The sequence below is a fragment of the Canis lupus genome, chromosome 2 (genome assembly GCF_003254725.2).
Source record: "Canis lupus dingo isolate Sandy chromosome 2, ASM325472v2, whole genome shotgun sequence".
NCBI classification, from domain to species: Eukaryota; Metazoa; Chordata; class Mammalia; order Carnivora; family Canidae; genus Canis; species Canis lupus.
In genome coordinates, this window is record NC_064244.1 from 57,207,010 (window position 1) to 57,219,443 (window position 12,434).

General features: G+C 54.5%; 1 protein-coding gene across 5 annotated transcripts in view; it reads left to right on the forward strand.

The window, feature by feature from the left end:
• Positions 1 to 5,235: 5,235 nt before the first annotated feature.
• Positions 5,236 to 12,434, forward strand: part of KIFC3 (kinesin family member C3) — a 37,953-nt gene continuing 30,754 nt past the window's right edge. Inside the window, exons 1-2 of one of the 5 annotated variants that reach the window (XM_049103979.1) lie at positions 5,236 to 5,354; positions 9,419 to 9,623. In XM_049103979.1, the coding sequence (XP_048959936.1) occupies positions 9,458 to 9,623 (166 nt within the window). In that variant the 5' untranslated portion in view covers positions 5,236 to 5,354; positions 9,419 to 9,457. Of the gene's footprint in view, positions 5,355 to 9,418; positions 9,624 to 9,672; positions 9,731 to 10,291; positions 10,415 to 12,434 lie in introns of those variants that run through there. The other 4 variants (XM_035713604.2, XM_025448266.3, XM_025448265.3 and 1 more) reach the window with 4 other exon arrangements.

Here is a 12,434-nt window from a genome sequence, read left to right on the forward strand (position 1 = left end):
TTCTCATGACACCCCAGTGGGTTAGATAATAGGGCTACTCCTATTGTCACAAGAAAGAAAGTGATTAAAAAAAAAAAAAAAAAGAAAAAAAAAAAAAGAAAGACAGAAAGTGATTGAGCAAGGGTTCAAAACCAGGACCACTTGACGCCTAAACCTAGTTTCAACCGTTGTCCTATACTGTTTCTCCTTAAATAGAAATAATGTCTGTTCAAGGCCAAATACCAAAAAGAAAATCTGGGTCAGTGACAATACGATAAGGTGGTGGGATCTGGGTTTTGTTTTTTTCCCCCCCTACTTTTGGTTTCTACTACATTTGTGCAGAAAAAAAAAATATTGAAGTTAAAAAAAAAAAAAAAAGCCAGCCACCTAGAATTTGCAGCAGATGGGTAGAAATGAATGGGGAAGTTGAAAAAAAGTGGGAACGACGTTAATAATGCATGCCTTGGCTTAGAACAAGGAGATAGAATGATTTAGGAGCAAGAAGCAAAGCCGAGGAGAGAGCGTGGAGGGTGAAGGAGGCCAGGGGGCTTCTGGCGGGTGGGCAGGCAGGATGCTCTGACTCAGGGAGGAGGGGCACGGCCGGGCAGGCTTATCTTTCCTGGCCGTTCTTACTAAATCTTTTTATTACCCGGTGCCTGAGTACCTATCTTCTCAGTGTTTGCATTCCTCTCATTTTTTAGACTACAGGAAATGATAGTGGGGGTGGGGGGAACCCTCTGTTTACTTTCTACCCTGGAGTGCTAGGAGAGTTATCTGCCAAATTCTTTCTCAGGTCATGAAGAGGTTTCAGGTTTCCCTCACCTGAGAGCCTGGGGAGGCACCGAGGGGTCCAATCTCCCTGGCAAAGGCAGAAAGGTAGTCACTGTCTGGAGATTTTAGGGCAAGGTGGTTTTACTGAGGGGAGGGTTGCTTGGTTCCCTGCAGGGACCTTTGTGAATAGGAGGACTGTTGCCCTTGTTAATAGAGCTCTTAGAAAGAAGGCAGGCCCCCCTCTGGGCAGGGATGGGGAAGGCCCAGAGGGAGCTGGAAGGCAGAGGAGAGAGAAAGGTATCATTTGTTCATTTATCTGTTGAACCCCTGGTGCTTAGAAAAGCTTACTGTGGAGCAGAGAAAGACAGGAGCTTAACCAAGAAGCCAAGGGTTCCGTCTGAGACCCCACCCCTTCATGTCCATGAGGGGCGTGGTTTCCTGAAAACTGGCAGGTGGGAGCAGAGCCAGTGCCCACCCCCACCCCTCCCACCTCCGCCTACAATCAGAGATTTAGTTGCCAAGTCCTGCAGCTGGGAGTCAAACTCAAGCTTGTAGGGCTGAGTTCAGAATCCTGCCTGTTCCCTCCATGGGACCCTCCCCAGCTCTTTCTGCGATGTCCATAATGAACCATTTCAGGAGTATTGGAATATGTGGATTCAAAACAGTGGCTAATTGAGTCAGGATTACTTAGTATTCAACTTCTTCCCCCAGAATGTTGTTCTTCAACTTCAAGAAACTGTTAACCCAGAATCGTGCGAGAATATGTGTGTGTGTATATATATATACACACACACACACACAACTGCAGGGTGCTCCTTACTGACCACATTGAAATAATTATTTAAGGATCTATTTCTTACCTTCTTTTGATAAGAATTATCATTAACTTACACAAGAAGAAAGTCTGTTTAGGAGTGCCTGGGTGGTTCAGTCAGTTAAGCGCCTGCCTTCTGCTCAGTTCATGACCTTGGGGTCCTGGGATCAAGCCCTAGTCAGGCTCCCTGCTCAGCGAGGAGTCTGCTTCTCCCTCTCCCTCCACCCCTCCCCACCGCTCATGCTCTCTCTTTATCTCTTTCAAATAAATAAATAAAATCTTTAAAAAGAGAGAGAGAGAGAGAAGAAAGTCTGTTTGGATATGCTTTAATATACCTGTTCTTCCCCTCTGAATTATACATGATCTATTTATTTAGTCAATGGAAATTTATATGATACTGGGCACTTGCGGAGGATTTCCTTGTGATCAAGTCAGAAAAGTGCCCTGCCCTCCAAGAGCTATTGCTATAGACAGGAGAGGCCATTACAATCCAGTGTGGGGGTGGGGGCGGGGGGGGGGCGCGGGGAGGGGGTGCTGGGGGAGATGGTGCCTGGGAGGGTCAAGGAGCATGACTTCTAAGCTTGAAGGACTTGTAAAGCAAGAGCAGAAGTCAGCCAGGGAGAGGTGGGTGGAGGCATGTGGGAGTGGGGGAAGGAGAGAGGCTTTTCCCGGGTGGAGAGAACAGTATTGCAAAGGCCTGGAGGTGATCAGATCTTAAGTTAAATCATTAAAACTGGAAAATCATATAAATCTTATGTGGTGCTTTACTCTAGGTTACTGTGAGAATCAGATCAAACATAATCCATGTTATTCCCCCCTCTTTCCTCCCCTTTGGGCAGTAGACCTCTTGGGCCCCAGGCTACCTCTCAGGTGGACACCTGAAAGTGAAGGGGTTTCAGGCTCTTTGAACACCCACCTGGGGGACAGGGTGGATATGGATACGGAGCTGCAGTGTTCTGGCCACTGTGTCTTGTGTAGCCCTCCCTATGTTTTGGTATTTCTGCCAGGAGGTGGGCAGAATGTCAAGACCAAAGGTTAACCCAAGAGTCCTCATTTATTGATTCAGGACCTCAGTGTTGGGATGGCCAGGTTTCTGGCAAATCTCTAATTTCCCTGTGGCCAGGAGGCAGTTGCTAGCCTCCATATAAAACCATCAGTGGATTTTCTAGGAGAGAAATGACCTTGAAGTCATTAGTATGTAGTTCCTGGTAACACTGTACATTCTCAAGCTAAATTCCAGCAATCATAAAGCAATTTGCTTTTACATCAAGTCAGATTTTTGCAATAATCTCAAAAATGTCTCCATCTAATACCTCAATTTTCTTTTTTCTTTATTAGTGCTTTGATCTTAATAAACGCTTGCATCTGATATCTGAAACTCATTACATGTTAGTACTATCTGTGTGTACTATGTGTACATACACATATACCCATTGGGCTCATATCTCAGCTCTGTCACATTCTCAGTTTATGAATGAACTGTGGGAGGCTCAGTTTCCTCTCCAGAAAACTGGGGATATAATGGTGTCCACCTCATTGGGTGTTTAGGGTTAAATGGGATCTTGTTTATAAAGAGCTTAGTACAGTGCCTGGCACAGTGTTAACTTTGTATAAATGGTAGCTATTATGTGCATACAAAAAAAAAAGGACTACTAAAATGTTGGCAGCATTTATCTCGAGAGGGTGGGATTATGGTTACAATGAACATCTATTACTTTTGTAATCACAGAAAACGAACAATAAATGTTATTATTAATTTAAAAATCAGGCTTTGGCTTTGTCGGAAGGAACCTGCAGTTAATGTCACTGTACCAGCCAGCGAGTAAGACAAGGCCTCCAGGTCTATATCAGGCTTTACAGACAAAACAACTTCCCTTAGTCAAATAATAGAGAGATACTTGGTCAGGATTCCAGAGACATTCTGTCCTCATCCAACCCAGCAGTCTCCTTGACCACTCTTGCCTGGGGAGCAGGCAGGGGTTTCAGAGAAGGTAACTCTCAAATTACTACCGCCTTCTCTCCTGTTGGGAGGGTTATCTGGGGTTCTGAGTTGGAAATCAGTAACTCTCCAAGGAATCATTCCAGGAGAGTGACATTTATCTTCTACTGGGCCTTCACTTGGGTGTCTCAGTTAGAAAATAAAACACACATTAGCCCACTCCCAGTAGGGGGATTGTGAGTGTCCTGTTCTGGTGTCCAGAACAATCTGAGGCCCAAGACCTTGGCTCTGTTTCCGTGGAGATTCTTGACTGCCAGCCCAGTGCCTGGGCAGCAACAGGAGACGCAACCCTCATTGATCTGCATGTCCCCCCTCCCCACCCCATCCCCTCCTTGCACCTCTTGGGCCACCTGCGAAGTAGGAAAGAGCCAAGTGCCCACCCTTCTCCGATTATCTGTGGAACCATCGGCCTGCACTGGGCTGGTTTCTGAGCTTCTTTCCTCCTCTTTCTGAACCCTGGAGGGGACTATGACTGGAATAAAATGCCGCCTCTGTTTGGGAGACAAAGAACAGAGTGGCTCCTCTGGATCAGCTGTCTCTCCTTGGCTGCCCAGCTCCCTGGCCTCCCCTGTGCCTCTTCTGAGACGTCCCATAAGGAAGGACTTCTGGGCTACACTAGCAGCTGCTGCCTGCTCCTGAGTGGTTGCACTCTGGACATATTTTCACTGGAGAGCTTAAAGGAATATTTTACCATAAAAAATCCTAAACTCTGGGAGATGTTAAAATGGGCCATGTTAAAATGTGGCCATGGCTGAGGAGGCAACCTGGCCTGTGTAGAGCTAGTGAGAGCATATGTGTGTGTGTGTGTGTGTGTGTGTGTGTAAAAATGAATGATAACGTGTGACACGCATGGTATGTTGCATGCTACCTGGAGTGAGAGAGCGTTTGAGTGAACGCGTGGACTTGGGTTTACAAGGATGTGTATACTACAGTGTGAGAGAACGAGGCATAGAGCATGTGAGAAAATGTGTGTGAGGGAGAGCAAATGTACGTGTGCAGTAAGGAGCACGCGAACCATTGCACGTGAGCCATTGCACTAGAACCATTGGCGGGAAGCACGTATGAGAGTCTGAGCACCGGATGATCATGTGAGTGCTTGTGTAAAGGGTGTGAGACTGTGGAGGTGAATCCGGGTACCACCCAGAGTGTGTGAGAGCATGTGTGTCAGAAAGTCAGAAAGCGTGCTAGTTTGTAAGTGTGAAGGACAGCACGGGAGAAGTGTGCATGTGAAGGGTGACGAGTGTGTGCGAAAGTTCCGTGCTAGGGTTAGCAGATGCACATGTTGGAGTGTAAGTTGAAGTGTAAAAGCACGTGTGTGAGAACGGAACGTGTTCGTGTGTGCGGACTAGAGCACGTGTGAAGGCATGTGTGAGGGACGTGTGTCCTGGCTTGCGAGAGTCTGTACTCGAGAGCGCGAGCACGTACGGCGCTGCGTGTGCACTAGTGGGAGTGCGCGCCCGTGTGCAAGGCGTGTGCCGGGCGTGCGCCCCGGGGCCCAGCGGGAACCCCCGGGCGGGGAGGCCTCGGGTCAGCGGCCCCGCGGGTGAGCAGGGGGCGCGCGCGGGAGGGTGCGCGGGAGCGCGCGCGCCGCCGACCCCGCCCGGCCGGAGCCGGTTGCCATGGGAACGCGCCGCGGCCCGAGTTAATCATTTCCTGTGGAAAGTGTGCGGGAGGGGCGGGAGCGGGGCGGGCCGAGGAGGCGGCGGCGTGGAGCTGCCTCCCGCCGGCGGGCCGGGCCGGGCCGAGCCCCGGGCTCTGCGGCGACGCCGGGATCCTGCCTCCGCCAGGCCGGTGAGTCGGGGGGGACCCGGGACCGGGCGGGCGGGGGAGGCGGGCTGGGCTCTCGGGGGTCCGCCCTGCCCGGGTGCCGGCCCCGCGTCCGGGCCCTGCCCTGCCCGCGGGACCCCCCTCGGCTGCCCGGACCGCCGCGGGGCGCGGGGCGCGGGGCGCGGGCGCGGGAAGGCCGGGCCGCGGAGAAGCAGCCCCGCGCTCGCCCGCCGCCCCCGCGCCGTCCGGCCGGAGCCGAGGACCTTGCCCCGCCGCACGGCTTGGGGCGGCACGTCCCCCGGGGTCGCAGCAGCCTCGGGAACCCCTTCCGATCTCTTGGGCCCCGGGAGAGCCGGAACCGACCCGGCAGCCGCGTGTCCATCAGGGCCTCCCCCTCCGCTTGCAGAGACCCTCCGCACCCCCAGGGATCCCTTGAAGGCTGCAGTTTCGAGCCCTCCCACCGCGTAGGTTCCCTGGGCAGTGCGCTTCCCCCCCTCACAGGGCAGGGGTGGGTAGGCCCGCCCCGAGGCTGAAGGAGGGCCTGGGCCAGTGCCCTCCCGGGCAGAAGGAAATTGAGCCAGTGACAGCGGCAGCGGGGGGAGGGGGACCCCAGGGGGGAGGGTGAGCCAGAGGCCACCTCCTTCAACCCCCTGTTGTGAGTTAGAGGAGAACTCTGGCGCAGTGAAGGGCCTGGCCCTGGGAGGTTTTAAAGAGGAAGCTGAAATTCTCAAGTATGCCCCCAACCCCCAGCATATCTGTCTCAAGGTTGTGGGTCTTGGCTGTCCCGGACCTTTCACCCTCCCCTGGCCCAGGCCGATGGAGCACCTCTCCTTGCCCAGGCGCACTTCCTATGCCCTTGATAAAGTAGCTATCTCCTTGGTTGGGAAAGTCATTTGCAAGGAATGCAGCCTCCAAATGGGGCCTTGTATTTGCAGTGACTGGACTTTAGGGACATAGGGTGATAAGTTCTGCTATTCTTAGGGGAGCAGAGGTTTTGAGGGCCGCGTTGTCCTGGAAGACCCAGGAGGTGTGACTGTGTGCAGGGGAGAGCCTAGCTCCGGTCCAACCTCCCTGACCTCCTCTCCCAGGGGGACTAAGCCCTCCTCAGAAGCAGTATCTGGGCAGTTGTCAAATCTTGTCCCTCAATCATTGCAATATCCCTGGTCTGGGGGAGAGAGCGGGGTGGGGGGGGCTGCAGCTATGGCTGTGGCGTAGACAAAGAGGGGCAAATCTGTCCCCCTTGCCAGGCCAGCCCCTCTGCATTCACACACCACTGGAAGGAGGGAGATCCCTGAAAAATAAAAAATTTGAGTTCCTTTTATATGCCATCATTGTTCTGGACACTTTATATATGCATTGTCTAATTCTTACGCCAACCCTTTAATGTGGAGTTCTCCCTTTTTTCAGATGGGGATAATGAGGCACAGAGAGGCAAAGTAATTTTCCCAAGGTCACACTCCAGTAAGTGGCAGAGCTGGGTCGGAACCAGCTTTTGGTTATAGCCACTCCACTACATGTCCCCTTTGTCCCACCCCGTGAGTCCTATGTTGGTAGAAGCCTCAGCCTTGGACTTATTTGAGTCCTGAATACTTTTGACTTTCCCACCCTCCTGGCTACTAAATTCAGCTGCTTTTTCCTCTTCAGGATCTTGCACACACCCTTCCTCTTTCTTCCTGCTATCTTCCTGGCTGCCTCTCCGACTTCCCTTCCAGAAAGCCGCAGGAGTATTGTCTCCTCCGGTCCCTGTCTCTCGGACTTAGCTGATCTCCTTAACAGTCTTCTCCCTCAAATGTGGAATCCACCTTTAATGCCCATCTCACTTTTCCAGGAGCTTGGTATGCAGGTGGAACCTGGTTCTCTCCCTCTTTGCCCCGTTAGGCCAGCTGGTCTTTGGGGTTGGCATGTGTCCAGCTCTGTGTCAAGCAACCTGGAGAAAAGGGCATCTGGCTGTTCCCCCAGCCTCCCTCTGTTCCACACTGGTCCATCTTCGTTCCTCAGTGGAGCTGGCCCTCGTATTTGGATTAGCTTTCTCCTCGTCCTTTGGCCCACAGTCCAGTAGCACTGTACCCAGAAGTGTCCTCTGAGCTGTCTTCCTCAGTCAGGGAAGGCAGAGAGCACGACTCCCTAGCCAGTAAGCCTGGCATCCATCCAGGGCTCAGCTCCGTGAACTTTGGTCACCAGATCTTCTGCTACCCATCCCTGCACTCTGACTTCTTTTGCCTCTCCATGCTTCAATCATTCCTGGCCCTGTCGACCCAGCAAGCTCAGATCTCTCCTATTCTACACACCACATCCTCTCAATTCAGCCTCCCCTCCTTATCCTGGCCAAACTTCCCCACAGAGAAGGAAGCATTGGCTTCCTTTCACCCTACCCACCTCTTGGGCCTACTCAGCTCTCTCCTCTGCCCGGCTCCATTAATGTGCTCGCTCCCTTTCAGAGCCTCCAGGACTTTCTTCTAGTTTGACCTCTCCACGGCATTGTTCACTGGGAACTGACCATCCTCTCCTTCCTACTTGCCATCCAGTCAGAGGTGCAGAGGACTCTGCACCCTGCCTAGTGTTGTTGCCACCTATGACTGTCCTCCCAACGTTCCTTACCACCCAGAGTGAGCTCTATCCTTGGTTACTTTTGGTGATTATATCCTTGTCTGTGGCATTGGGACCCTCCCCGCTCTGAGTCTCCAGACCTGTTCTTTTCCAAGCTTCAGTTCTTTTCCAAGCGTTCAGGGAACGCTTATTTCAGGGCATTCACCTATCAAGGCATTGCCAGGGGTTTGGTGTGGGTGTTGTTCCAGCTCCAGGCTGGTTGGTATAGGGCTGCACAGATGAATGTGCACGCACACGCACCTGCCATGGAGAGCCATAGAGAGTCGGGGGGATTGGACACTGTTCGAATAGGTAATCTCTACTGTCTGGTGGAAAGCAATCTGCAACCCAGGTAGCACCATTAGGAAGTTCTTGGGTGCCTCAAAGTCCATTTTAAAGCCAAAAGCAAATTCCACATTGCCTCTCTGAGCTGACTTGGCTGCTTCTGTTAATAGCATCACTGTCTGAGTCTGGGACTGTAGCTTGGTACTTAAATGCCCTCACAGCTGCTTTACACATGATAGGTGTTCAATAAAGATGTGTGTAAGGAATACTTAAAGTCTGTTCTCTTCATCTGCTCAGTTCATGAGAAACCTACGCAGCTTGCTTTCTTTCTTTCTTTCTTTTTTAAATATTTGTTTCATTATTTTAGAGAGCACAAGCAAGAGGGGCAGAGGGAGAGGGAAAGAGAATCTCAAGCAGGCTCTGTGCTGAGCATAGGGCCCCATGCGGGGTTTGGTCTCATGACCCTGAGATCATGACACAACCAAGAGTCAGAGGCTTAACCCACCACACGAGGCAGGGGTGTTCTATCCAGGCCGGTGCTCCCCACCCCCAACTTCATTCTCCCATACCACCTGGTGCCTCCCTGCATCCTGTTCTGATTGTGAAGGTTTGTTGAAGTGCTTACCTCCCTCCTGACAGGGAGCTTTGAGGCCCTATCTCTCCTGATCAAAGAGGACCCCTGGCAGGTGCCTGGCACAAAATAGACACTGGATAAATAATTATTAAATGAAGAAGCAATGAATCTTTGTATCTTACTGCCTGCCAAGTTGTAGGCACAGAGTGAAGGCTAGTTGAATAGAATGAGTGGACTTTAAGAGAATTTGATCTATATAAGCCACTGTGTCACTGGCCACAGTCAGGCCCCGTCTGATTAGAGTTGCTGTCGACCTGTGCGTCCTGTGTGTGGGGCTGTGACCTGGCGCATCTTCAGGCTGCCAGGCTTCCAGCCGAGGGGCTGAGATGGGAGGTCTCCGCAGGGTGCAGCTGACACACCGGGTGGTCTCTTCACCCACTTCTGAGCTTCTCTACTTGGGAAAAAGCCCCCTGAAATGGTGAGGGGCTGTGTTGGATCGCGCAAGGCCAAGGATCGCTGCGGGGGGGCGGGGGGCTGCCGCTGCGGGTATAGTGACCCTGTTGCAGGCGGCGGGCTCCCTCCGAGCTGCCACCCAGGTGTCGTCGGTCGCCGGCTCAGCCTCGCCTCCCCGTTCTGTCCGCAGGCCGCCCGGCGCCCCGAGGAGGCCGCTGAGCCCCGGGCCATGGTCCCGTCTCGCCGGCCGTGGAACCTGGGAGCCACGCCCTCGCTGCGCGGCCTGTGGAGAGTGGGCCGGGCCCGCGCGCCCGAGCCGGGGATGGCTCGCCCCGCCCCCGCCGGCCCGGCCGCCCGCCCTTTCCCATACACCGGCCCGGGGAGGTTGAGAACTGGTGAGTCCGCATTTTTAAAATGCCTCTTTATTTCCCTTCCTTCCTCCAGATAGCAGCGATGGGGCCGGGCTCTCTCGCAAGTTCCTAGGCTCGGTCAGGGCTGTCAGGTAATTACAGGGTGCCGGCAGCCCGCGGGCCGGCCGAGTGGGAGTCGGGGCGCCAATCTCGCCGGCGCTCCTGCCCGGCGCTCCTGCCCGGCGTCCTGCCCGGCGTCCTGCCCGGCGTCCTGCCGGGTGCTCCTGCCCCGCGACCTGCCCCGCGTCCTGCCCGGTGCTCCTGCCCCGCGACCTGCCCCGCGTCCTGCCCGGTGCTCCTGCCCCGCGACCTGCCCCGCGCTCCTGCCCCGCGTCCTGCCCGGTGCTCCTGCCCCGCGCTCCTGCCCCGCGCTCCTGCCCGGCGTCCTGCCCCGCGCTCCTGCCCGGCGTCCTGCCCCGCGACCTGCCCGGCGTCCTGCCCCGCGCTCCTGCCCCGCGCTTCTGCCCCGAGTCCTGCCCCGCGACCTGCCCGGCGTCCCGCCCCGCGCTCTTGCCCCGCGCTCCTGCCCCGCGCTCCTGCCCGGCGTCCTGCCCCGCGCTCTTGCCCCGCGCTCCTGCCCCGCGCTCCTGCCCCGCGCTCCTGCCTGGCGTCCTGCCCCGCGCTCTTGCCCCGCGCTCCTGCTGGTGGAGAGACGTCCCGGGCGCCGAGTTAGACCCCGGCGCGGCCGCCGAGCGGGGGGCGGGCGGGGGCGCGTCCTTGGTCCCCCGCCCAGCTCGCAGTCTCGCTCCGGTTTGTGCCCGCAGCTGGTAAACAAGGTAGGTGAAGTGGCTGCCCCGGTGCCCCGTGCGGCGCGGACACCTGATCGCGGCGGGTCAGACCGCTGGGGGCGCGAGGAGGAGCCGCGGCGCCGGCAGAGTGTGGGTGCCCTGAGCCGGGTTTCAGGTGCTATGTGGGGCGGCTCCCGCAGGGTGGCCCACAGCAGGTGGGGGCAGTGAAGGAGCCCGCCTGGGATGCTGTCAACACCAGCTCTCCTTTCTGGGTCGCGTCCCCTGGTGCCTCACAGGCCAATAAGTGAGCGGCACCTCTGATTTGCCTGTGGGCTGGGTTGTCGTTGGGTCTGGGCAGTTGCCCCACGACTGCCTCCTGAGGTGAGCTTGGGCAAATCTATCTGGAAGTGTGGAGGGAGAGAGGGTCTTCAGTCCAGATGTCATCAGACGCTTGCTGTCTGTTGTTCCTGACCTAGAGAAAGAGGTTTAGATTACCAGCCTGTCTGAGCTAGCAGAGTTCCTCTGGCTATCAGATCCAAGCCCCCCTGGTACACAGAAGGGGAAACTGAGGCCTAGAAAGGGTACACAGCAGACTCCTGTTCCGTCTCCTCTCCCACCACATTTGTGCCACTGGTGGGCACCAGAGTGATACCCTCCAAAGTGTCTCTGCAGGGGACAGTGAGGCTGGGGATGGCACTGGGGGCCTCTGGGAAAAGCATAGGCTTTTGGGTCAGGTAGCCTGAGTCATCTGGAGGGGGATGAAGACGGTCTCTACTCCACATGGTTGTCCTAAGGATTACATATGTAATATGAATGAGTATTACTTTTCTGGTTAAACAAAAAAAACAAGACAAAGAAAAAAAAAACAAGCAGAAGACAAAATATGTTCCCTTGGAAAACTAGAAAAAATAAAAAAATAAAACCCAGAAAAGTATAAAAAAGAAAATAAAAATCACCTATAAGCTTGTTAGTGAACATCTTATGTAGTTCCTTCCGATCTTGTATATGTGGGCATGCATATTGGTCTATTAAATGAGTATCATGAAGATTATATGACCATACAGGCTTATCTGCTTTTAAAATTTAAGACAAAGGTCAAATGAAATCGTGTGAAATGCTAAGCAGAGTGCCTAACAGTGAGTAGGGCTTCAGCCAGCTTGTCACTCCTAGCCCCTCAGCCCCCACCCCGACTCTTGCCTCTGTCTTGGGAGGTATAGGCAGAGGGTGAGTTAGCCCATGGGATTGCAGGACTGGCTCAGTGTGACCCTGGGCACGGTTTTAACCCTCCCCGGTCGTGGTCCTAATGGCCTGCACTTATGGCCAGTTTCTGTGTGCCTGGTGGAGAGTGAGCATTTTAGGTGTGTCATTCCATGTAACCCTCAGCACAGTACTATGAGCTTGGTTCCTTATCCCCATGTTATTGATAAAGGAAACTGAGGAACAGGCAGGGCAGTAAGCACTTGGCCGGCTGCTGGCACTCAGGATACTGTCACACCCCCATGAGGCTGTACTCATTCCCATCCCATGCTACCCTGCAGGCTGTGGTGGGGGTTGAAGTGGGTGCATGGGATGTCCATACCATGATCACCTCTCTCCCCTGTCCAGTGAGGGAGGCAGTGGGTCAGAGGCTCGAGGGGATGCACTTTAGCTGGTGCTGAATATGCTTTTGGAGGCTGCTGGGACCAGGCCACCCAGCATGGCGTTGGTCTTTATGAAGTCAGGGGAGAAATTGCCACCTAGAGGCGGCCTTGGTAATAAAGCCACAGCCCTGGGGTGCTCCTCCTGTGAAGTTTAGTGCAGCCAGGTTGGCATCGGCTTCCCTTTGCTACTCTCTGGAGAGGGAGTTCATGAGCAAGTGTCAGCCCAAAAGCCACTGTGGAGGGTGGGGAACACATGTACCCCAGAAGCTTCCGGTGCCTTCCCAAAGGGAAGCTCGGGGTGGCTTTTGGGAAGAAGGGAGCACAGCTCCTGCCTGGTGCCAGGCCTTCCCTCCGAGTAGGTCAGGCATGTGAGGGCGTGTGAGTCCCTCCTGGCCGCGCCCGGGCTGGCCCAGCATGTGGGGAAGCGG